At 52.4% G+C, this 18,597-nt stretch overlaps 3 protein-coding genes across 5 annotated transcripts; 2 read left to right on the top strand and 1 right to left on the bottom strand.

Moving 5' to 3' along the window:
- The first annotated feature begins 6 nt into the window (after nt 1–6).
- ppp1r3g (protein phosphatase 1 regulatory subunit 3G) lies at nt 7–1,394 on the top strand. Of its 2 annotated transcripts, XM_019890030.1 has the most exons (2): nt 7–872; nt 910–1,394. In XM_019890030.1, the coding sequence occupies exons 1-2, from the start codon at nt 149–151 to the stop codon at nt 1,170–1,172; spliced, it is 987 nt and encodes a 328-aa protein (XP_019745589.1). In that variant the 5' UTR covers nt 7–148; the 3' UTR covers nt 1,173–1,394. The 2 variants fall into 2 exon arrangements, with proteins under 2 accessions (XP_019745589.1, XP_019745590.1); XM_019890031.1 differs by having other exon boundaries at nt 7–1,017.
- A 490-nt stretch (nt 1,395–1,884) lies between these two features.
- lyrm4b (LYR motif containing 4) lies at nt 1,885–5,640 on the bottom strand. Its single transcript, XM_019890061.1, has 3 exons — nt 5,529–5,640; nt 3,424–3,544; nt 1,885–2,043 (listed from the first exon to the last, which is right to left on the bottom strand). The coding sequence occupies exons 1-3, from the start codon at nt 5,615–5,617 to the stop codon at nt 1,996–1,998; spliced, it is 258 nt and encodes an 85-aa protein (XP_019745620.1). The 5' UTR covers nt 5,618–5,640; the 3' UTR covers nt 1,885–1,995.
- fars2 (phenylalanyl-tRNA synthetase 2, mitochondrial) lies at nt 4,702–15,419 on the top strand. 2 transcript variants are annotated; one of them, XM_019890025.1, is made up of 10 exons: nt 4,702–5,010; nt 6,886–7,174; nt 7,406–7,492; nt 7,561–7,620; nt 7,691–7,859; nt 8,281–8,446; nt 8,525–8,656; nt 13,063–13,223; nt 13,818–13,978; nt 15,134–15,419. In XM_019890025.1, the coding sequence occupies exons 2-10, from the start codon at nt 6,933–6,935 to the stop codon at nt 15,270–15,272; spliced, it is 1,317 nt and encodes a 438-aa protein (XP_019745584.1). In that variant the 5' UTR covers nt 4,702–5,010; nt 6,886–6,932; the 3' UTR covers nt 15,273–15,419. The 2 variants fall into 2 exon arrangements, with proteins under 2 accessions (XP_019745584.1, XP_019745583.1); XM_019890024.1 differs by lacking the exon at nt 4,702–5,010 and adding an exon at nt 5,796–5,894.
- The last annotated feature ends 3,178 nt before the right edge of the window (nt 15,420–18,597 follow it).

The raw sequence follows: 18,597 nt of genomic DNA, 5'->3' as shown, positions 1-18,597 counted from the left end.
GGGGGAAGGGGTGGGGGGGCGTCCCCTCCCCTATACAAGCAGGAGGCCCCAGCGCGGACTCTGACCGGCAGCAACGGGGGTAGCGGCGGCGGCGGCAGCAGCAGCAGCAGCACACTGAGGATCGAGGGACGGCCTGGCAGGCCGAGTCATGGACCGCGAACCGGACCCGGACGACGACGACGACGACCGACTGGACGACGAGCAGGACGCCCGCCAGCTGGAGCGGCGCATGAGCGAGAGGCGGCGGGCCCGCTCGCTGCCCGCCTGCCCGGCCTCGCTGCTGCTGGCCGCCGCGGCCCGGAGCGAGCAGCGCAAGCGGGTCCAGTTCGCAGACTCGCTCGGTCTGAGTCTGGCCAGCGTCAAACACTTCAGCGCGCTCGACGAGCCCCGAGTGCCCACCAAGGTGTTCTCCAGACACACCGGGCGGCCGGCGGGGGGCGGGCGGCACTCGCAGCCGGCTGGGGGAGGGCGCCTGGTGGCCTGCTTCTCCGAGCCGGCGGACCCGGACTCTCGCCTTCGGCTGCAGCGCGTGTGCCTGGAGGGGCTCTCCGTCACGCACTTCGACGTGCGCGGACACGTGCGAGTGCTGAGCGGGAGCGCGCGCGGGGAGGTGGGCGTGCGCTACACGTTCAACGAGTGGCTGTCGCACGTGGACGCGCAGGCCCTGCTGCTGGACGCGCAGCCGCCGGCCGGCGGGGGCGCGCGCTACGGCTTCACCGTCTACACGCCCCCAGAGATGGAGGCCGGCGCCGCCGTGCACCTGGCCGTCTACTTCCGCTCCGACCAGGGCGACTTCTGGGACAACAACGACGGGCGAAACTTCACGCTCCGCTACTGCGCGCCCGCTTTGCCGCCGCCCGAGCCGCACGACCGCTGCCCGGAGCCGGCCGCCGACCGGAAGTGACGTTTGGCTCTGGCGCTCAAATCATCTGGCGCGGATGTTCACGTGCTGCTCGAGGACATGTCACGCTTCCGGGTTAAGGTGCGCCGCACGTAAAAGTGCTGCAAGCGAGGCTCAACACTTTCCATCCCATTGGGCAACGCGAGCGCGGGGTTTCTGCGTGTGGGGGGGGAGAAGGGGCTGCTGGGCTGATCTGAACAGGCCCAGCAAAACAAAACTTGTTGCAGGTGAACATTTGTCATTCATCAGCCCACCGTCCCACACGCTTTGAATCCATTTCAACTTCTTGCGAGACATTTTGTGCAGTCCTTCTCCTCAGCACCTGTTGTCCTTCTTTGGCTCTTTGGGGCCCATCGTATAACATCACTTTGAGGAAATGAACAGACTCGTTCACTCGTGGATTCCTAGCGTGCGTGCTTCAAGCTGTTCTGTTTTTTCCCACTCAATGTTTACTGTGAAAGTGAAGACGATTAAACCTGGCTCTTCTCTTGCTGCGTTTGTGCTGCGTGTCTTCCAGTAGAGCTCAGCATCGCGCGCCCTGTTGTGGCAAAATGCAAGTCCAAATTCTCCCCAAAAAGTTGACTTTCAAGTCCGAGTCATATCTGAAGTGTCATCTATAGTGAGCGAATAACGTCACCGGGAATGGCTGCAGGATTTTTTTGGATGGATGGAACGTATCAAAAAAAAAAAAATGCTGGAGGAGCTCAACTGGAGCAGATGACCGATGGAGGTATCCCCCCACCAACGTCATAGCCCCGCTAGCGGCCATGCGCGTGCACGCTCAACACCTGACGTGCGTATGTGAGGAAGCGGGCCACGGTCGCGGGTCCTCAAAGAACACAGCGCTCTATTCTTAACCCGCCTGCTAGCTGCGCGGTCAGTCACCCGTTTCTCCTTTGCTCCGGTAACCCGACATTGGAACCCGCCCACCGAGCCCTCTCCGCGCTAAAACGTGCAGTGGCTTCAAAAAGCTTCCATTTCACTTTCGTCACATAAAGTGCTTTTATTTGGGTCTCTGTGGAAGTCGGCTGCTGCGACGCCCCCCATGACGCACCGCCCACCTCACAAGCCGGAAGCTGATTGGCCGCTTGCTGCTACTCCACCGCCGTCTTCTGAGCCTGGAACATACTGCCCACGACCACCTGCGGGAGCGCGCGCACACACACACACATACACACACACAAAACTGCATCACGTGACAAGCCTCCTCTGTCGCAATCCCATCAAAATCATGACGTCGCATGCAAACAAAAAAAAGACAGTGAATGTTTTGCTTCTTCTGTAACTTGCTATTAGGCAACACTCGCTCTGTTTGCCGTCACTTTGCCTGCGTGTGCCTGCGTTGTCGATTGATTTTCGTGCCTTTGAGGACATATCAGCTCCACATGACCCCAGTGCAGGGGTGCCTTGAGACACGAGTTGAATGCGTTGCACCACCATGCCCATAAATCAAGACGCCCTTTCCTCAAGGACACCACGGCAAATGCAATAAACCAACATGCAGATCTCGTCTGCGCATGCGTGAGAATGGAGGCGAAAAAAAAGGCGATCAAACCGCGAGCGGCTTGGTACACACACACACACGTTCATCGACTGGCATGAGGGGAATAGCTGCGCAGGACCACCAGAGGGCGCCAAATGCTCACGAGACGGCAGCCTGGTGACGTCATGGCTCGGCCCCGCGGCTCGGCCATGATCTTCATATTTAGCTGATGTGGTCCAGCCCGACAACTGTTCAGCGGCCGTACGGCAATGGCCAAAAAAATCCATTTGAAATCGACCAGGAAAGCTCATAAATGAAAATGGGGGGACAAACAGTCCGTTTTGGAGACAAAATGTACTTTCGGTTTGTTCTCCTCCCCAATTGGAGTTGTAGTAATGTCATTTGTTTTGGTGATCACCTTGATGGGTGGAAGGGCAGCAAAGCTGACAACAACTTGCCCATGTGAAAGAGAAGAAAGAAGAGAAAAACTGCAGCTGGGCCGACATTTGGCTGGCAATTTTTGGACATGCCGGCAGACTCACAATGGAGCTTGTCGTTGCGCAATATATACCAAAGCGAGATTTTCCTTTGGAAACAAAGCGGCCCGTATACATCGCATTTGAAAACATTCCCAAAGTTGCCGTCAGGAAAAGAACGCAAAATATAGATGCAACGCTTCCAGGGGGAGGGGTGTCGGCGAGGCAGTCGTTCACGCTGGGTGTCGTCCTACTTTGGGCTTCCCAAAAGCAACTCGTGCGTCAGAGAGAGCTGACTTGGCTTCTGGTCTCAAGTCGCAGATGTGCACCCCCCGCCCCATCCCACCCAATTTGTAACAGTTTCCGTGACCTGACAACACACGAGCACGACCCTCAAGGTGGCCGCTCTACGACGCGCCGTCCGCTGGCGGCACCCGAGAATGAGCCCGAGGATGCATTTTGGGAACGAGCTCAGCCGATTAGCCGGCCGGAGTGGCGCGGGTGGCAGGTCAGGAAACGGGCGCTCGTCAGCCTGAGGCTCTGTCGGCGTGCGCGTACGTTACCTGTCTCTGTATCAGCGCCAGTGACTGGCGGCCCTCCAGCACCAGCCTCTCCACCGTGTTTGGGTCGGCCACATCCTTGTTGACTCTGAAAGCGTCGCGCACACGCCGCACCGCGTACGTCCTGCAACGGACGCAGATTGGGATCAGGATTCAATTCTTATTCTAATTACGACCACTCTCATCATCGCATTTGAGGGCAGCAAAGGCCAAAATGGCCGCCTCCACAGATGGCAGAAAACGGGTCGGGTCATCTGCCTCACTCTTTGTTCACAATTGCAATATTCATCGAGATAGCGTGTGGAGACTCGTGAGGACACGGGCAACATATTCTTGCAAAGAACATTTTAGCCTTGGAATCCCCTTCAAAAAACGGCGACGAAAAGTCGGCCCGCCTGTGAAACCAGACTGATTGCAGCCGGAGGTCTTCCCAGTTCAAACGACTCAACTGTTGCCGCTAATTTGATTTGCGTAGCTTGGAGATACAAACACGCACACGCGCGCGCACACACATGCAGAAATCAATAAAGCGATGGCCAGCCAGCAGTGGGAGTGTACAGCGTCTTGCTTCACTTCCTGTTGGCATGTGGGAGCACGCTAACGATGCCTATGTGTGTGTGTGTGTGTGTGTGTGTGTTTGTTTGTGCGTGCCACCAAGAGAAGATCTGCCTGAGAGTATCTCTTGATGCTGTTTGCATTTGTGGCTGCGCCGTGCGTGTGAGAGGAGCACTTAACAACTACCATAGAATCCAAGCTAATTTCCGCTAGCCTGTGTAAAGCGTTTCACATTATATAGTAGCATTGTATGACAAAACGATCGGTTGTTGAATGTATGTTTGATTGACTTTTGTTGATGTCAGTTTGACAGTAAAGTTCAAGTGGGAATGACAAACAGGTTGAAGCAAGCACACTTCCCTTTACTTGGAGAATGGAGTCTTCATTTAGTCAAAAGCGATCATATGTGATCGTCTCCGATTTATTAACGGGGACAGAGTGAGGGTTGGCGCCAAGGAATACTTGGATGATGTTTCTGTTGCTTCATAATATGTTGAAAGCGCGGAGGAGGAAAAACTAACTTTCGAACATATGGAGGGCGGGGGCGGCGGTTTGGATCTGCGTCGTGAGGTCAGGGTGCTTTTGGGAGCGTGAAAGTACAAGGACTTGTTTTGTCGCTTGTGCTGACGATGGAGTGGAGATGCCACACAGCTGGCAGGTGCTCAGTGACCTTGACAAGTTCCACTTCTTCTTGCTGGCGCAGCACATTGAGCATTTCAGATTGTGCCACTAAAGCCTCGATGGATCAGATTTACGAGGCGTCGTTAAAAACACGAGCGCAACAAGGACGTGATCGCGGGATAACGACTTTTATAGGGATGAGATGGAGGGAGCGGAAGGACGAGGAAGGCAACGCAGGGAAATGACGGCGGAGCCGGGCAGGAATGGTGAAGTGGAAGTTTCACCCTTGTGCTTCTGATGGCACAATCAACTCATTGATTATTCAATTTCACAACTCCTTCGACAAATGATTGATCATTTTCAGCAGGGGCGACCAGCCAGTGGATCACAGATCGACACCAAATCGGTCGCGAGGTGTGTGTGCGGGTTAATATTCCCTAAAAGAGATGTGAAATGCATGACGTCAACAATGTGGAAAGTGAAGTGCGATTTGTTATATTGTACACTTTACGATGACCCGGGAGTGTAGGTTTGGTGACATTAACCGAAATAACCCCGATTCTATTAGCCGGATGAGGAAAACATTTGAATGGCTTGTTGATTCGGATGTTTTTGTAATTGTTTTTTCCCCTTCGAAAGCGCTGACAACAAGACTGTGGGTAGACTGTTTTTGACAGAGGTTTCTGTTGTGTTTTGATCCCGGGACTTGGATAGTCATTTAGAAAGTTTAGTCGGGCCGTGGAAGCCCGACTAAACTGGGACTGGGCGGACCGCTGCATGTATTTCACAATGCTAAAAATGTCATTCGAGTGACGTCCGATGCTGGCGATGCAAACAGTGCGAAGCAACACTAGCAACCCGCTGACTGACACGCCTTTAAAACGAAATGACGCAACAGGAAGCATGGCGGGCTATCGACTCGCAGTTTTTACCTGTAGTTGTACGAGGGGAAGTTGTAACTTTCTCTTAGGAGCATCTTGTACAGAGAAATCACCTGCGCTCTCGAGGGCGCCGCCATCATGTTGCTACGCTAACAACGCTAAACCTCAGACAGCTGACATTAAGACCCCACTGACCAGGGTGCCCGAAGAGTGCCTGTTCCATTTAAGCATTGGTGCCGCGAACTTTTGCCTTTGTTGTGATTTCTGGCCAAAAAAATTGATATAGCCTCTTTTTTGGGTGCCGTGGTTGACGGTCAATATGCACACATTTACAGAATGATACTTTGAATGACGAGTTTAACATACGGGCACGTTTGTGGCCACTAAACGGAAGGCAATGCCGCGCGACGTGTGAAGGTAAGCCCCTCTTGCGATCTGTACAATAAAAAAAACAATAACAAAACGTTCAAACATGAACTCTGCGTTTTACCCACATGAATTGATGTGAGAGTAATGCGCGTTATTGCAACACGCCAAATGGCAAACACGTCGATCAACATCTCACCCAACGTTCCCCTTTTGTTGTTATTGGTAGGTTGGAGGGCAACAGGCAGGGCTGACCAAGAGCCATTCATTCAAAGTCATTTGTTTCCAAAGTGGCACATTCATTAACTGCTGTCGTCGCAGATCACAGAGGGCCACGGAACGCCATCAAGATTTTACGATGATCACTCCACGTCTAATGTTTGTCAGTCATGTAACTCACCGAGTGAACCAAAATATGCGATACGCCTCTCATGTTATCCCGATGCCGTGCACTTGCAGACTCCTGCAAAGTGCAAGCATGTCCACGGAAAACCTCCAACGTGAACATAATCACGTTTGTAAAGACGCGCACCTTGATACAGCTCTTCCGTTGGGAACAAAATTCGGCCCGGGAATATCTGTCAACGGGGCGGACGGAGGCCGTTCAGAAAAGCCCCCAAATTCCCGATGGCCACTAAGGCCCTGACAACGAGCTTTTAAAATCTGTGAAATTACAGACCCTGCAAAAAGGGGGGGGGGGAAGTAAAGAAAGGAAATCTACACGCATTACACCCAACTACATTCCATCTCACGTTAACATATTCCAAGACTTTTGAAAAGGCCCGTCACCACGCTTGCAGTCAAGAAATGGCAGACTCATGCATAACATCACTTGGAGGAAAAGATAAGGAGGCTCTCACAGGTCGAGTCGCTTCGAGCTCTTTATTTGGTACTCACAGTTGAAGGGAAGTTTCCTGTCACTCCACGCTGGCCTTCTCTGAAGCCATGTTGAGCAAATGACGGCGTTGACCTTTTTGTCTCCGCAATTTCCCCTCGGCACAGAATATTCTGCTGACGTTGCGCTTTGATTCTCCGCACACAGCCTGTAGGGGTCCGCCGGTCCTTCAGCAGCTTCTGGCACTCGCGGTCATGCTCTTCCGCCAGCCGCTGCGCCTCCTGTCGCCGCCGCTGGCCGCGTCCCACCGACGTGCGCACACAGCGAGCCCCGCCCTCGGCCAGGAGAGCGTGGAGGTGTTAGGTCGCGCCTACGCGTGCGACGACTACACCAATGTCACGCCCAAGGTCCTGGCCAAAGTGGGCCGCAACCTCCACAACCAAAGGCATCATCCGCTGTGGCTCCTCAAGGAGCGGATCAAAGCTCACTTCTACAGGTGCCTTCTCCGTGCTCAAATGAAGTCACCGTTTTAGCGGACGATATTCGCCCTTTTCAAAATATGCAGAGTCGGGATTTGCCCATGAAATGCTCATGCTTTTGGCAATTCTGCCACTTTATGACCTTTCCTCTTGAGCGCACGCAGCGACCAGTCACTTTTCAGCTGACCATCTTAAGAGCAAGCATTGTCGAAAAGTTCAATTCTGCTCCTTGTGGTTTCTCTGGTCAGCGCTTACGCGGGTCGCTCGGGCAACCCGCTGTTCTCGGCCCACGACAACCTGAGCCCCGTGGTCACCGTGGAGCAGAACTTCGACAGGTCATTTGATCGATCGACATCCGCGTGCCCGTCCGGTCCGCTCACCGACTGTCTTGACTGATTGACAGCTTGCTGATCCCGCCCGAGCACCCCAGCAGGAAGCGCGGCGACAACTACTACCTGAACAGGTGAGCCGCCTCGCGTGCCGCGCCCCGCCCCGCCCAGAAGGGACCGGTGCCCACTCACCTCTTCTCGTAGGAGCACCATGCTGCGCGCGCACACCTCGGCCCACCAGAGGGAGCTGGTGAGCAGCGGCCTGGACGCCTTCCTCTTGGCCGGAGACGTGTACAGGCGGGACGAGATCGACGCCAGCCACTATCCCGTCTTCCACCAGATGGAGGGCGTGCGCCTCTTCTCCAACCGCCAGGTAACGGCAAACGACAGATGCTTCTTTTGCAAGTGCCAACCCATCCAAAAAGGGACTCGTCTCCGCACGTCCCTTTCTACCCAACACAAAAAAAAAAAAAAAAAAGAGAGAGAGAATGACAGATTTAGGCTTCACACAAGGACAAAAAAAGAAATTCCCGATTAGTTTCACCAATCTGATCAGAAGTCGGATCAGTCTTTACTGTCCAGTCGAGCCCAGCTGCTCATGAGGGATTGGGATGCATTGCCAAAAAAAAAATAATAAATTCAACTCCCAAAAATGCTGATGAACATTCAACACATGGAAAATGTCCCCCCCAGCCCCCTCATTTCTCATTTTGAGTATATTAAAAAAAATAAATAAATAAAGGCGACCTAATTCATTTTCTGACTTTGGATGGCCGGGGCTTTATTGTGCTTAGCTCTTCTGCGACGTTGCCGACGGTGACGAGCTAAACATGTTTGAGGCGGCGGGGGGCCGCAGGACGCCTCACAAACAGGAAGTCCACAGTCTGGAGGCCGTCAAGCTGCTGGAATTCAACCTCAAGCAAACGCTCAGCGGACTAGTCAGGCACCTGTTCAGAGAAGGTCGGTCGTGCGCGCCGCACCTCGCCTCGCCTCACCTCACCCAACGTCGGCTGACTTTGTCTTCATCGTCCTCGGCAGACTTGGAGGTGCGCTGGCTGGACTGCTACTTCCCCTTCACTCATCCCTCCTTTGAGATGGAAGTGCGTTTCCGTGGCGACTGGATGGAGGTGCTGGGCTGTGGAGTCATGGAGCAGCAGCTGCTCAACTCTGGTCAGAAGACACACACGCACGCACGCACGCACGCGCAGCGAGGCAGTAACCTTTGAACTTGATGGATAAGGTTGCACGGTGGAAGATTGTTTAGTAGTCATAATCCATTCTTTGCTCGATTCAAGATCAAGTCTCACTCGGTCACTAATCGAAGACAATCCAGTCTGATGTTAGCCTCGACTTTGAAGTGTTCATAATACTGACCCTTTTTCTTCTGGAATGATTGTATCATATTCACCTTTTTGAGTGACACACCCACTTCAAGTGAAGTGGCTGCTCAATAGTGAGCTGCTTGCTGGCTGCTGAACTTCCTCCCTTCCTTGCGCTGGCCCGCTGCTCGTTGCCATCAGTCATTGACACTTGGCCCATCACAACCACCACCACGTGGCACTCCGCATTTGACTGCCGCCACGGCACGTGCACGCGGGCCAGCCAACTCGCCTCGAGAGGCGAGCAGGCCAAAAATAGTTCAAAGATGCTCACGCATTCATTCGTACACCGCACGAGACGAGCGTGCACGCACGCCTCCCCTACACCTCCACTGCGGCAGTGTGGCTGGTTGCTGCGGTAACGCCCCCCCACCCCGCAGCCCATTCTCAATCCAATATTTCTGCAGCATCGGAGACAATAGAGAGCAAAAAACGTGAGAGAGCACCCGAGTGACTGCAGTAGAGTGAGCGAGCGGTGGGTTGGGGCGCCTGGGAGGAGGAGGAGGAGGCGGCGGCGGCAACAGGGGACACCGGTTGGCGTGCATCTTATTTAATTCTGCGATCGCCATATGTGGTGCCTGAGGCCAGGCGTGCATGCGTGTGTGGTTGCGCGTGAGTGCATGGGGGGTGGTGGGGGGCAAGGGCACAAAGCAGAGCTGCTGGGGTGCGGCCAAGAGGAAGTTAGGAAGACGAGGGGGAGTGATGGATGCTGGAGGAGAAATGAAACCTCATTAATTCACTCAGGAAGTGTGAGAGGAGCGAGTGCTTTTCCCTTCTATTATTTAGCCATGACACTTCGTGTATGTGCGTGCGTGCGTGTATGTGTGTGTGTGTGTGTGTTTCCCAGGGTTCCCCCTCCCAACAGATGGGACCTGCTAATGACCAGGCCTCCTGGCCAAAACCGGAATTACACACACACACTTCCCAGGGGACCAAAAAAAAAAAAAAGGGGGGGGGTAGGAGGGTTTTGGTGGGATAATATGTGCATGGGTGTGCGCACGCGTGTGTGTGTGGTTAGTGAAATCTGATTAAAGTCGTGTTGGTCACAATTAAGAGGCTCTCAAAGCTGTCGCCACGGGCCCTTGGGGAATGTGTGTGTGTGTGTGTGTGTGTGTGGTTCAGGTGCTCGCTTTGGCTCTTAATCCCCCCTCTTGAATAAATCATGTCTCTCCCCCACGCCCACCAGTGCCCCGCCCCCTGCTGTCATGAAGCTTCATGTTATGATGAGTCACCTTTTGTGAGCTGAGGATGGAAGGATGACAAGCGGAAGGATGAAGTGGTGGTCAGGAGGAAAGAGGGAGGAATGACAGATTTAAAAACAAAAAGAAGGATGCAGGCCTGATGGAGGAGGAAAGACTGACGTCCGTTGGCGCTCCCTCCCTTTTTTCGTCTTCTGTGTTTCCACGTTTGTAATGAGCTGACCTCTGAGCCCCATGTGACGGATTTAGATCTTTGCGACCCACCCCCCCCACCGATCCGTCCTTTCATCCCCACATTCCTCCTCCTTCTGCATCATCCCTCGCTCCGTCTGCCTCACTAACACCCACCGCAGACAATGACTGGTGGCCAGCTGGTCCCCGCCCCCCTCCCCACCCGACACACAAACACCCGTTCCCAGAGGGCCTGAGGTGACCGCTTTGAGAGGCTGTTAATTGTTGGCGGCATGACTTTAATCAGATCTTACCTTCTCCATACACACGTAAGGAGAGCGCGGGTCAACAGTGCGAAGACGACACATGACGCGGCGGGCCACTTTGATCCAACACTTGGCCAACATGCACATTTGTGGCCATCAAGTTGTCAGAATGCATCCCCTGAAATTCAAAGTACTCATGAGAAGTTTGTTCCCGTTGTTCATGAAAAGGATGTGGAGGCCGCAAATGAGAAAAAGAACTTGGGAGCGCAAGTGGGGCCTCAATTTCAATCTTCTTCCCACGTTACGTTTGGCGCGCCGGAGGTCCAAATGTAAAACGGTAAAATCATCTCCGAAGACAACAACTTCTCTCTCTGTGCAAATGAATGAGTTTGGTGTGTGTGTGTGTGCGTGTGTGTGTGGGCGCGCGCGCGCATGCTTGCGTGTGTGGGGAGGGTTAGCGAAGGGCAGAGCAAACATTTGTTTGCGCAACCATCCATCTCAGCAAGCCGTCATGTTCCACAACAAACAATGGGGGGACGGACACACACACACACACCTGGCAAAAAAAAACCTGATGTCTGACAAAGACTTGGCACTGACCTCCAGGAGGCGCTACTTGCGGTAGCGCTTGGTGCGCTGTTGCCACGAGCAGCTCGAGTTGTTTTGGGTTGCTCGGAGGCCGCAAATGTCGTTGACTGGATCCGCCGTTTTCATTGGCCTGCAAACAACAACGATGATTTCAGTCAGATTGCAAAACAGTCGCTTTGGGCCTTTCTCTTTAAGAACAGGCCATTCTTTCCAATTGACAGGAAATGGCAAAGCAAAAACCGAGGACGATTCCGCGCCGATCGCATCCATCAGAGAATCCGCAAAAACCTTGGGGGCCGTCTTGCCAAGTCAAAGATGCAAAGAAATTCCGTCTTGCTTCGCAAACATTGGGGACTCTGTTGTGCGGAAAGGCTGAAATTGTGACCGGCGGGGACAACTTTCCCAAGGACCGACCGATGATCCAAACGGCGGATGTTGATGGTTGTTGACGAATTGTCGCACCTGTAGCGCCGCCCCTCAGGATGGGTCGCAGCGGACTTTGGCAAACGGTGGGAATCGGATCGCCGGTGAATCCGACGAGGCCGACCCATCCTTCGCGTTGGGGGGGCATTTTCTTCAAAGAAAGAGGGAACGCGCTCGTGACGCGGAGACCAGAGTCGATTTTGGGGCAGACGCGCGAGCCGCGAGATCACGCGACGTGCCCCGCGGCTTCCTCCCACGTCGGGGTTGTCCGGACGAGTCGCGCGACCCCCTCCCGCTCAGTCAGCCAGGAGAAGCTCGGCCGCAAGCGGTCGGGAGGATTAGCGGCGCGGAAACGGGATGGCCGCTTCCGCCTCCGATCGAAGCGTCGACGTGCGGCGGACAGATGGCGAGGCCCGGCAGGCGGCGCGTTCGCAGAGATTTCCTTCTGCCCCCGCCGCTCCTCTGCGTCTTTATCCACTTTGTCGTCTGCCGAGGACGGCGTTTAGGCGCCATCTGCGCCAGCGGGGTGAAGCGCCACTTCCTGCCGCACAGCTGGACGGCACGTCGACGGGGCGCCACTTCCTGCGCGCGTCCTCGCCAATGCGAGGTACCGGGGTGACGTCACGGCCGTCTGCCGCTCGTTCATTCAGAGTCGAGTCACTTGCGCTCCTGACACGGACCGCCGTGAGATTCGTAGGCCTTTGAACTAACGCGTTCGGATCACCGCTTTGGGCACAGGAGGCAGGCGACGAAGGCTTCCTTGCGAAAAGATGCGCACTGGCCTCGTGGTTAACGCGTCTGCCTGTCTTTGAATTGGAGCGGGCGCGTCGTGTGGACTTTGCCCTCCCACGTTCCAAAATGTTGTCCTGCTGCACCGGCCAAGTGCGGGGGCGGGCTCACCAACCGAAGGCCAAACATCGGACGTCAGGATTCGAGGGCAGAATTCATTGTTCCGTCAATCACAGCGAGTCGTCCGGGTCCTGAAGCGGAGAAGCGGCCCCAGATGCCGTTTTTGCTCGGTCGAGGCAGCCGTGGCGTTGTTGAGACGATGTCCCGCATTCCTCCTGGATGAGTTGGAATTTTGGCAGGCAGGCAGGCGACTGTTGCGGGTTTTCTCAATTGCCGGATTCTCACCGTGCGTCGCCATGCTTTATTCCGCACCGATCGAATCCGTTAATGACTTGGAAGATTTCTTTCTGTTCTTGAACTTGTCGGGGTTACGACTTTTGGTGGCAGCTTTGGGAGATCGTTTGGCGGACGGGTTGTGTTTGAGGGGATTTTCTTGACTGAACGGGTCCAGAGCTAATCAGGCTTGGGTGTCATCACTGGAATTGAAATACTGGGGGGGGTGATTTTAGCAAGGGGCGCGATGACCTTCAAGTGTGAATTCATCACATCAAAAACAGCATTTTGTGTGTGTGTGTGTGTGTGGGGGGGGGGGTCTACTAGCTGACTTTGATGGTTTTGGGAAGGGGTTAGGGTCCTTTTTGCTGCGGCTGAATAACATGTTGTTGAAGTTGCTGTTGTGTGTGTGATGCGTTTGTTGTCAGCCGGCGTGGCCAACAAGGTGGGTTGGGCCTTCGGACTGGGCCTGGAGCGCCTGGCCATGGTTCTGTACAACATCCCCGACATCCGAATGTTCTGGAGCCAGGACGAACGTTTCCTCAAGCAATTCCGTGTGGACGACATCCACCAGGAGATCCGCTTCCAGGTAGCGAGCGTGACCGCCGCTTGGTTTGTTGTTTTTTTTTCCGCCCGGTCGTGCACGTCGCGGGATGTGCAGCCGCGAGGAAGATGAAGGCGCGTTCTTCGGAGGCTCTGCGGGGATCGCGGCTCATCTCCTGCCCAGTGACGCTGCGCCTTCCCTGGGCGCCGCCTCGTCGCCTTCCCCCTGCAGCCGGCGCAGATGGCCCGACACGCGCCTAATCGACCCCAAACCCGCACACACACACACACACACACACACACACACACACACACACACACACACACACACACACACACACACACACACACACAAAATCTAAACTTCAATGTGCTCTTTCGGAGGCAAACACATGCCTTGTTTTTCCTGAACACGTAGGCCTCCTACACTACGGCATTATATTGTTTCTCATGATGGTGCTACTTGAAGGGCGAACCGTTTTTTTAGGTGGGATTGAAAAGTTTGACAAGCACCCACTTTGACTTTGAATGACTTCACAACATAGACAACAAATTGGCCATGAACTCACTTGTTACAGTAACTATTATTCCGTTTCTTGTACGCATGTGTGTGTGTGTGTGTGTGTGTGTGTGTTTGTAGGAACTGAGCAAGTACCCGCCGCTGCACAACGACATCTCCTTCTGGCTCCCCGCGGCGGGCGAGCCGGCCTTCCACGCCAACGACTTCTACGAGTTGGTGCGAGCCGTCGCCGGAGACCTGGTGGAGGAGGTCACGCTGCTGGATGACTTCACGCACCCCACGTGAGCGCACGCACACACACGCGCATTGCATAGGAAGGACGGATGAGGAGGGGGAGGTGTCATTTTCTAAAAAAAAAAAAAAAAAGTTTTGATGATGATGGTGACATTTGGGAAAAATCGCGCGTCTCGGCTCTCCAACTGCCATCATCATGAAAACAATACAGTCACGTAGTAGGCCCAAGTGTTGAAAGAAGTAGTTTTCTTCTTAAAAAGTAGCTTCCTTCCACTCCCACGTTGTGCACTATTCAAACAAATCATTTCAAATGGATTTTGCAAGTTCAATCCAAACTGTTCTTGATAAGGTCTTAAAAATTGCATGCAAATGTCACGTGCTTCAACGTGAACCGCACCCGGTTCCAGAACCATGACGAATGCAACAAATGATCCAGAACCGGCGATCGTGGAAATGCACCGCGCGCCGTATGGCAGTGACGGGAAGGAAAGGGAATCGAGTTTCACGGGAACGGAATTGAGCGCGAGAGCAGATTAGCAAACACTAATGGCCATTAGCTGCGAGTGGCCGTTACGCGACACCATAATGGAGCCACGGAACCGCCTTCTCGGATCGCAAGGGCGATCAATCGGATCGCGTTTCACGAGACGGACGCCCTCGCGGCAGCTCTTACACGCACGCATACACTCGCGGGAAGTGTTGACTTCCTGTTGTGGCAGGAAGTCAAGAAAGTGAGCGGAGCGAAAGCCACAGGGGCCTGCCGGGCTAATCAAAGGTCAAGCGGAGCACTTAACGAGCAATTAGCACTGAGAAAATGGCGGCTTTATTCATTTTTAAGCATGCCCGCGCGCGCACACATATACCGATCGCAGGACCAAAAATGGCTCCCAACTTGAGTTCTTTTGGTTAAAGTGCAACATGAGCACGCTTGCGCTGGGATTCGTGTGTGTGTGTGTGTGTGTGTGTGTGTGTGTGTTGATCTCTATGGTGGAGGTGCACACTTGCATCATGGAGACGTCAATTATTCAACACATGCAGACATGACATATAGCACATTCACTCGTTGAGTGTACGCGCGAGCGTCGTGTTTGCGTGCACGTTGAATAATTGAGTGGCACCGGCGGGGCGAGCGACACGCGGGATGAATGAAGAGAGAGAGACCGAGAGACTGAGCCGGCCCCTGATCCTGTGGAGTGTTTCAGGAGCGGAAGGCGGAGCTTGTGCTTCCGCCTGGTTTACCGCCACACGGAGCGCACGCTAAGCCAACAGGAAGTGCGTGCGGTTCACCACCAGATACAGCGCGAGACCGAGACGCAGCTGGGCGTCGAGGGACGCTACTGAACACGCCCCCGGTCAATCTGTCCACTTTTACTAATTGTCACAATGAAATGTCAGTCGATATCAAAACACTGGAGCTCATGTTGTCGTTGTTGAAGATGACAACTTCTAAAACCAGTAAATGTTTCCAAATAAAACATCACAAAGATATCAGTTGTCCTGTGTTTGTTTTCGAGTGATGTGATGAGTGAGCCACTGGTTAGCCTTTGCCAGCTCACAGAGAGCTTGACTCCCAAGGCTCAGTCTTCAGAATGTTCATTTTGACGGCGAAGGGGAAGAGGAGCTCCGATCGTGCCACGAGCAACAAGGAGCGGAGCTCAAAGACAAACGGGAAGTCTCGCTGCCCGAGATTGAAAGCGGCAGGCGACCTCCTTCGGCCACAAAGCTAGCATCAAGCTGAAGCTCACGGTGAGCTCATGCTCATGACCGGCTCGTTGTCTCTCTTTCGATGATGAAAAGACGTCACAAAAAGTGTCTCCATCATTTTTCTCTCTCTTATTTCAGCCGCTGCCATTTCCCGTTCACGTGGCGATGCGCGGATGCCCGATCTGTTTCGTTTGGCCTCCGCGCTTACCAGATCTTCGTTGCGCGCGTGTTGCCGTGGAAACGTGTCCTCCAACAACGATCCCAAGGCTGCATCGGCGCAGCCCGGGATGGTTGTTGTTGTCTCGTCGTGACTTAGCTTGTGAGCATGTGTCACATGTTTCAAAATAGGAAGGTTTCAAGAAGCTTGCCGACACCCTGCCAAGCGCACTTTACATTTCCTGTTGAGACAGGAAGCTCGGTGCCGCGGCGGCCCGGTGAGCGGCTTTCTGATGGGGCTCCCAAAAGGGGAGGGGCTCTTATTTTTAGCAGCGACCCACTTTTACTCCTGAGCGACGCACTTGGAAAATGTTTGACTATAAATAAATAAACAGGAAACATTTTCACATTGGCAGTGTGCCTCAAAAATTCCAAAATAAAAGCTTTGGTCTTGATTGAGTCCTGCAACCAACAACTATTTCAATCATTGATGAATGTCTCGCTTAAATTTGGGTAATTGATCAATTGGATTTTTTTTTTTTTGGTCTATTTCTGAACTGAAAAAATTTTGACACGCTATATTGATTGAAAAAAATCAACAGCAATGTAATTTTAGGAGCATTTTATGTGAAGACCTTAAAAGTGGAACTGAAAACTCAGACTCGATTGTGAAGCAAGCAAATGACATTCCTGCCATTAGAATTAATTCTCTTTCTTTTTTTTTTTAACCTTGTAGGCGTCGATTTTCTCCCTCCACGGTCCAGCCATGTATATAAATTGCCTGGTATTTTCCAGTGCAAAGTGAGATTAACACGATACCAGCCGGACGTCAAGAATATATATAAAACAGGTTAGCTTCGAAATTAGCATGCCTTGTGACCTTGTGAGTTGGGGCTCCAACAGAAAGAAAAAGTTTCAACATTGCAGGTCACTGCTAGTTTACGGCTAATACATGCTAGGCGAACATAACTAGCACCTGTTCTTAATTGGCTCCCGAAAACAAACATCAATGTGCAAAAACAGCAGCAACATACACACAGATAGAATAATACTCACCCGCATATTTTACTAGTCTGTAGCCAAAAGAATTTAACCTCATTAACCTCATAGCTCCAGACGGAAATTGTTTCTTCTTCCCTCGGATCCCTATTTTCTATTTGCACGCGTGCACCACACTGCCTCGAAGTGGTCACGTCGCCGCACAGCACGAAGAGCACAGCCAAACACGCAGCTGGGCGTTTCCTTGGCGTCATCATCACGCGACAAACCTCATCATCGGGAAATTCTTTGCCAACCCTTTTAATCGGCGATGTTTATCGATTGGTTGTTGCTGCCCGAGATGTACGTGTGTGTGCGTGTGCGTGTGCCTGTGCCTGTGTGTGTGTGCGTGTGTGTGCGTGTGTGTGTGTGTGTGTGTGTGTGTGTTTGTGCGTGTGTGTGAGCGCGCACGCTCGCGCTGACACGTCTACTTGTGATATGAACAATGGATTTCAAGTAAAAAAAAGGCCGGGTAAATGGTTTCAAAAACGGAATCATCAATTTATAAATATAAAACATTTAAGAATAATATTATTAATAAAGCATTATGTTTGCCAAAAGTGAGGTCAATAAAATGTGTAATTTTTACACTGCTGGAGTGTCTTTTTAGTGTCTTTAATTTGTCTTCTTTCGTTCTTTTTTTCTTCGTTGCCGTTTGCTGATATTTTGAATACATTCATGTTTTGCTCTTTCTGAGAATAAAACATTTTGTGTCCTTTCGTGCCGTGCTCACTGACTCTCATTGTTGTCCAGAATGGTTGTAAACGTACGATTTTGATGATTTTCCTTGTACTCTTTCTGTCAGCGTTTCAGATCAATCGAATCATGTCGAACGTGCGCTTTGCAAGGCGATGAAATTCTTGTTCTTAGGTATGCCATAACGAGTGCAGCAGACGCCTGCAGGGCGTGGTCGCGAGTGGGTTGAGGCCAGGAGAAATCTCGCGGGATTTTCCACATGAATATTTCATGAGCGCCTTTCTTCTGCAGGCCTTAATTGCGTCTTCAATTATTCAGCAGCCTCGCTTCCAGGAATTAGTCGGCTCCCTCCGAGACATTCGCATGTGGTCCCCAAAAGTCATAAAAAAAATCTTTGTGTGTTTGTTGTTGGGTTGTTGTTTTTTTTTTTTGGTCAAATCGGATTTCAATTCGAGTATTTTGCCTTCACCGCATCTGTCAATAAAACAGCGAACAATGTGTCGCCAATGATTTTGTGCTCACACACGCGCATCCCAAAAATCATGCACCTGCAAGCCACCCGAGCGTCATGAAATATGAACTGGTCACATCTCAACGCTAATTGACACAAAAAATGGGATTCTTAAGAAAAAAAATTCCGATTGCGATAGTTATACATATACTGTATATACATATCTATCTATCTATATCTATATCGATAGATATATATTTGTTTTTTAAATGTCGTTGTCATTTCCCTTTTTCATGGGACCTATTTCGCGTGTGACGTTTTCATAAATAGAAAAGAAATGTGGGCTGATTGTTTAAAAAAAAATATGTCTCCTAATAAGAAAGCGACATTTGATGTGGACGCTACGCCCCCCCCCCCTTTTCCCCGCATTCTAAAAAGCACGCGGGTATGCACAGCCTGCTCGGCATGCTGTCAATGCTCGATTGTCTGCAAATGGGCGAGCCGCGCAGCAAACGGACGGAGGACTTTTGCTGTTTGGGCAGCTGAGGCCCGCTCGTCTTAATTCCGCACCTCTTCATCTCCAACCACCTTTCACGCAATGAGGGCGCGCCCGCATATGTG

The sequence above is a fragment of the Hippocampus comes genome, unplaced genomic scaffold (genome assembly GCF_001891065.2).
Source record: "Hippocampus comes isolate QL1 unplaced genomic scaffold, H_comes_QL1_v1.1 scaffold185, whole genome shotgun sequence".
Lineage (NCBI taxonomy): Eukaryota > Metazoa > Chordata > Actinopteri > Syngnathiformes > Syngnathidae > Hippocampus > Hippocampus comes.
This window is presented reverse-complemented; position numbering and strand designations above follow the sequence as displayed.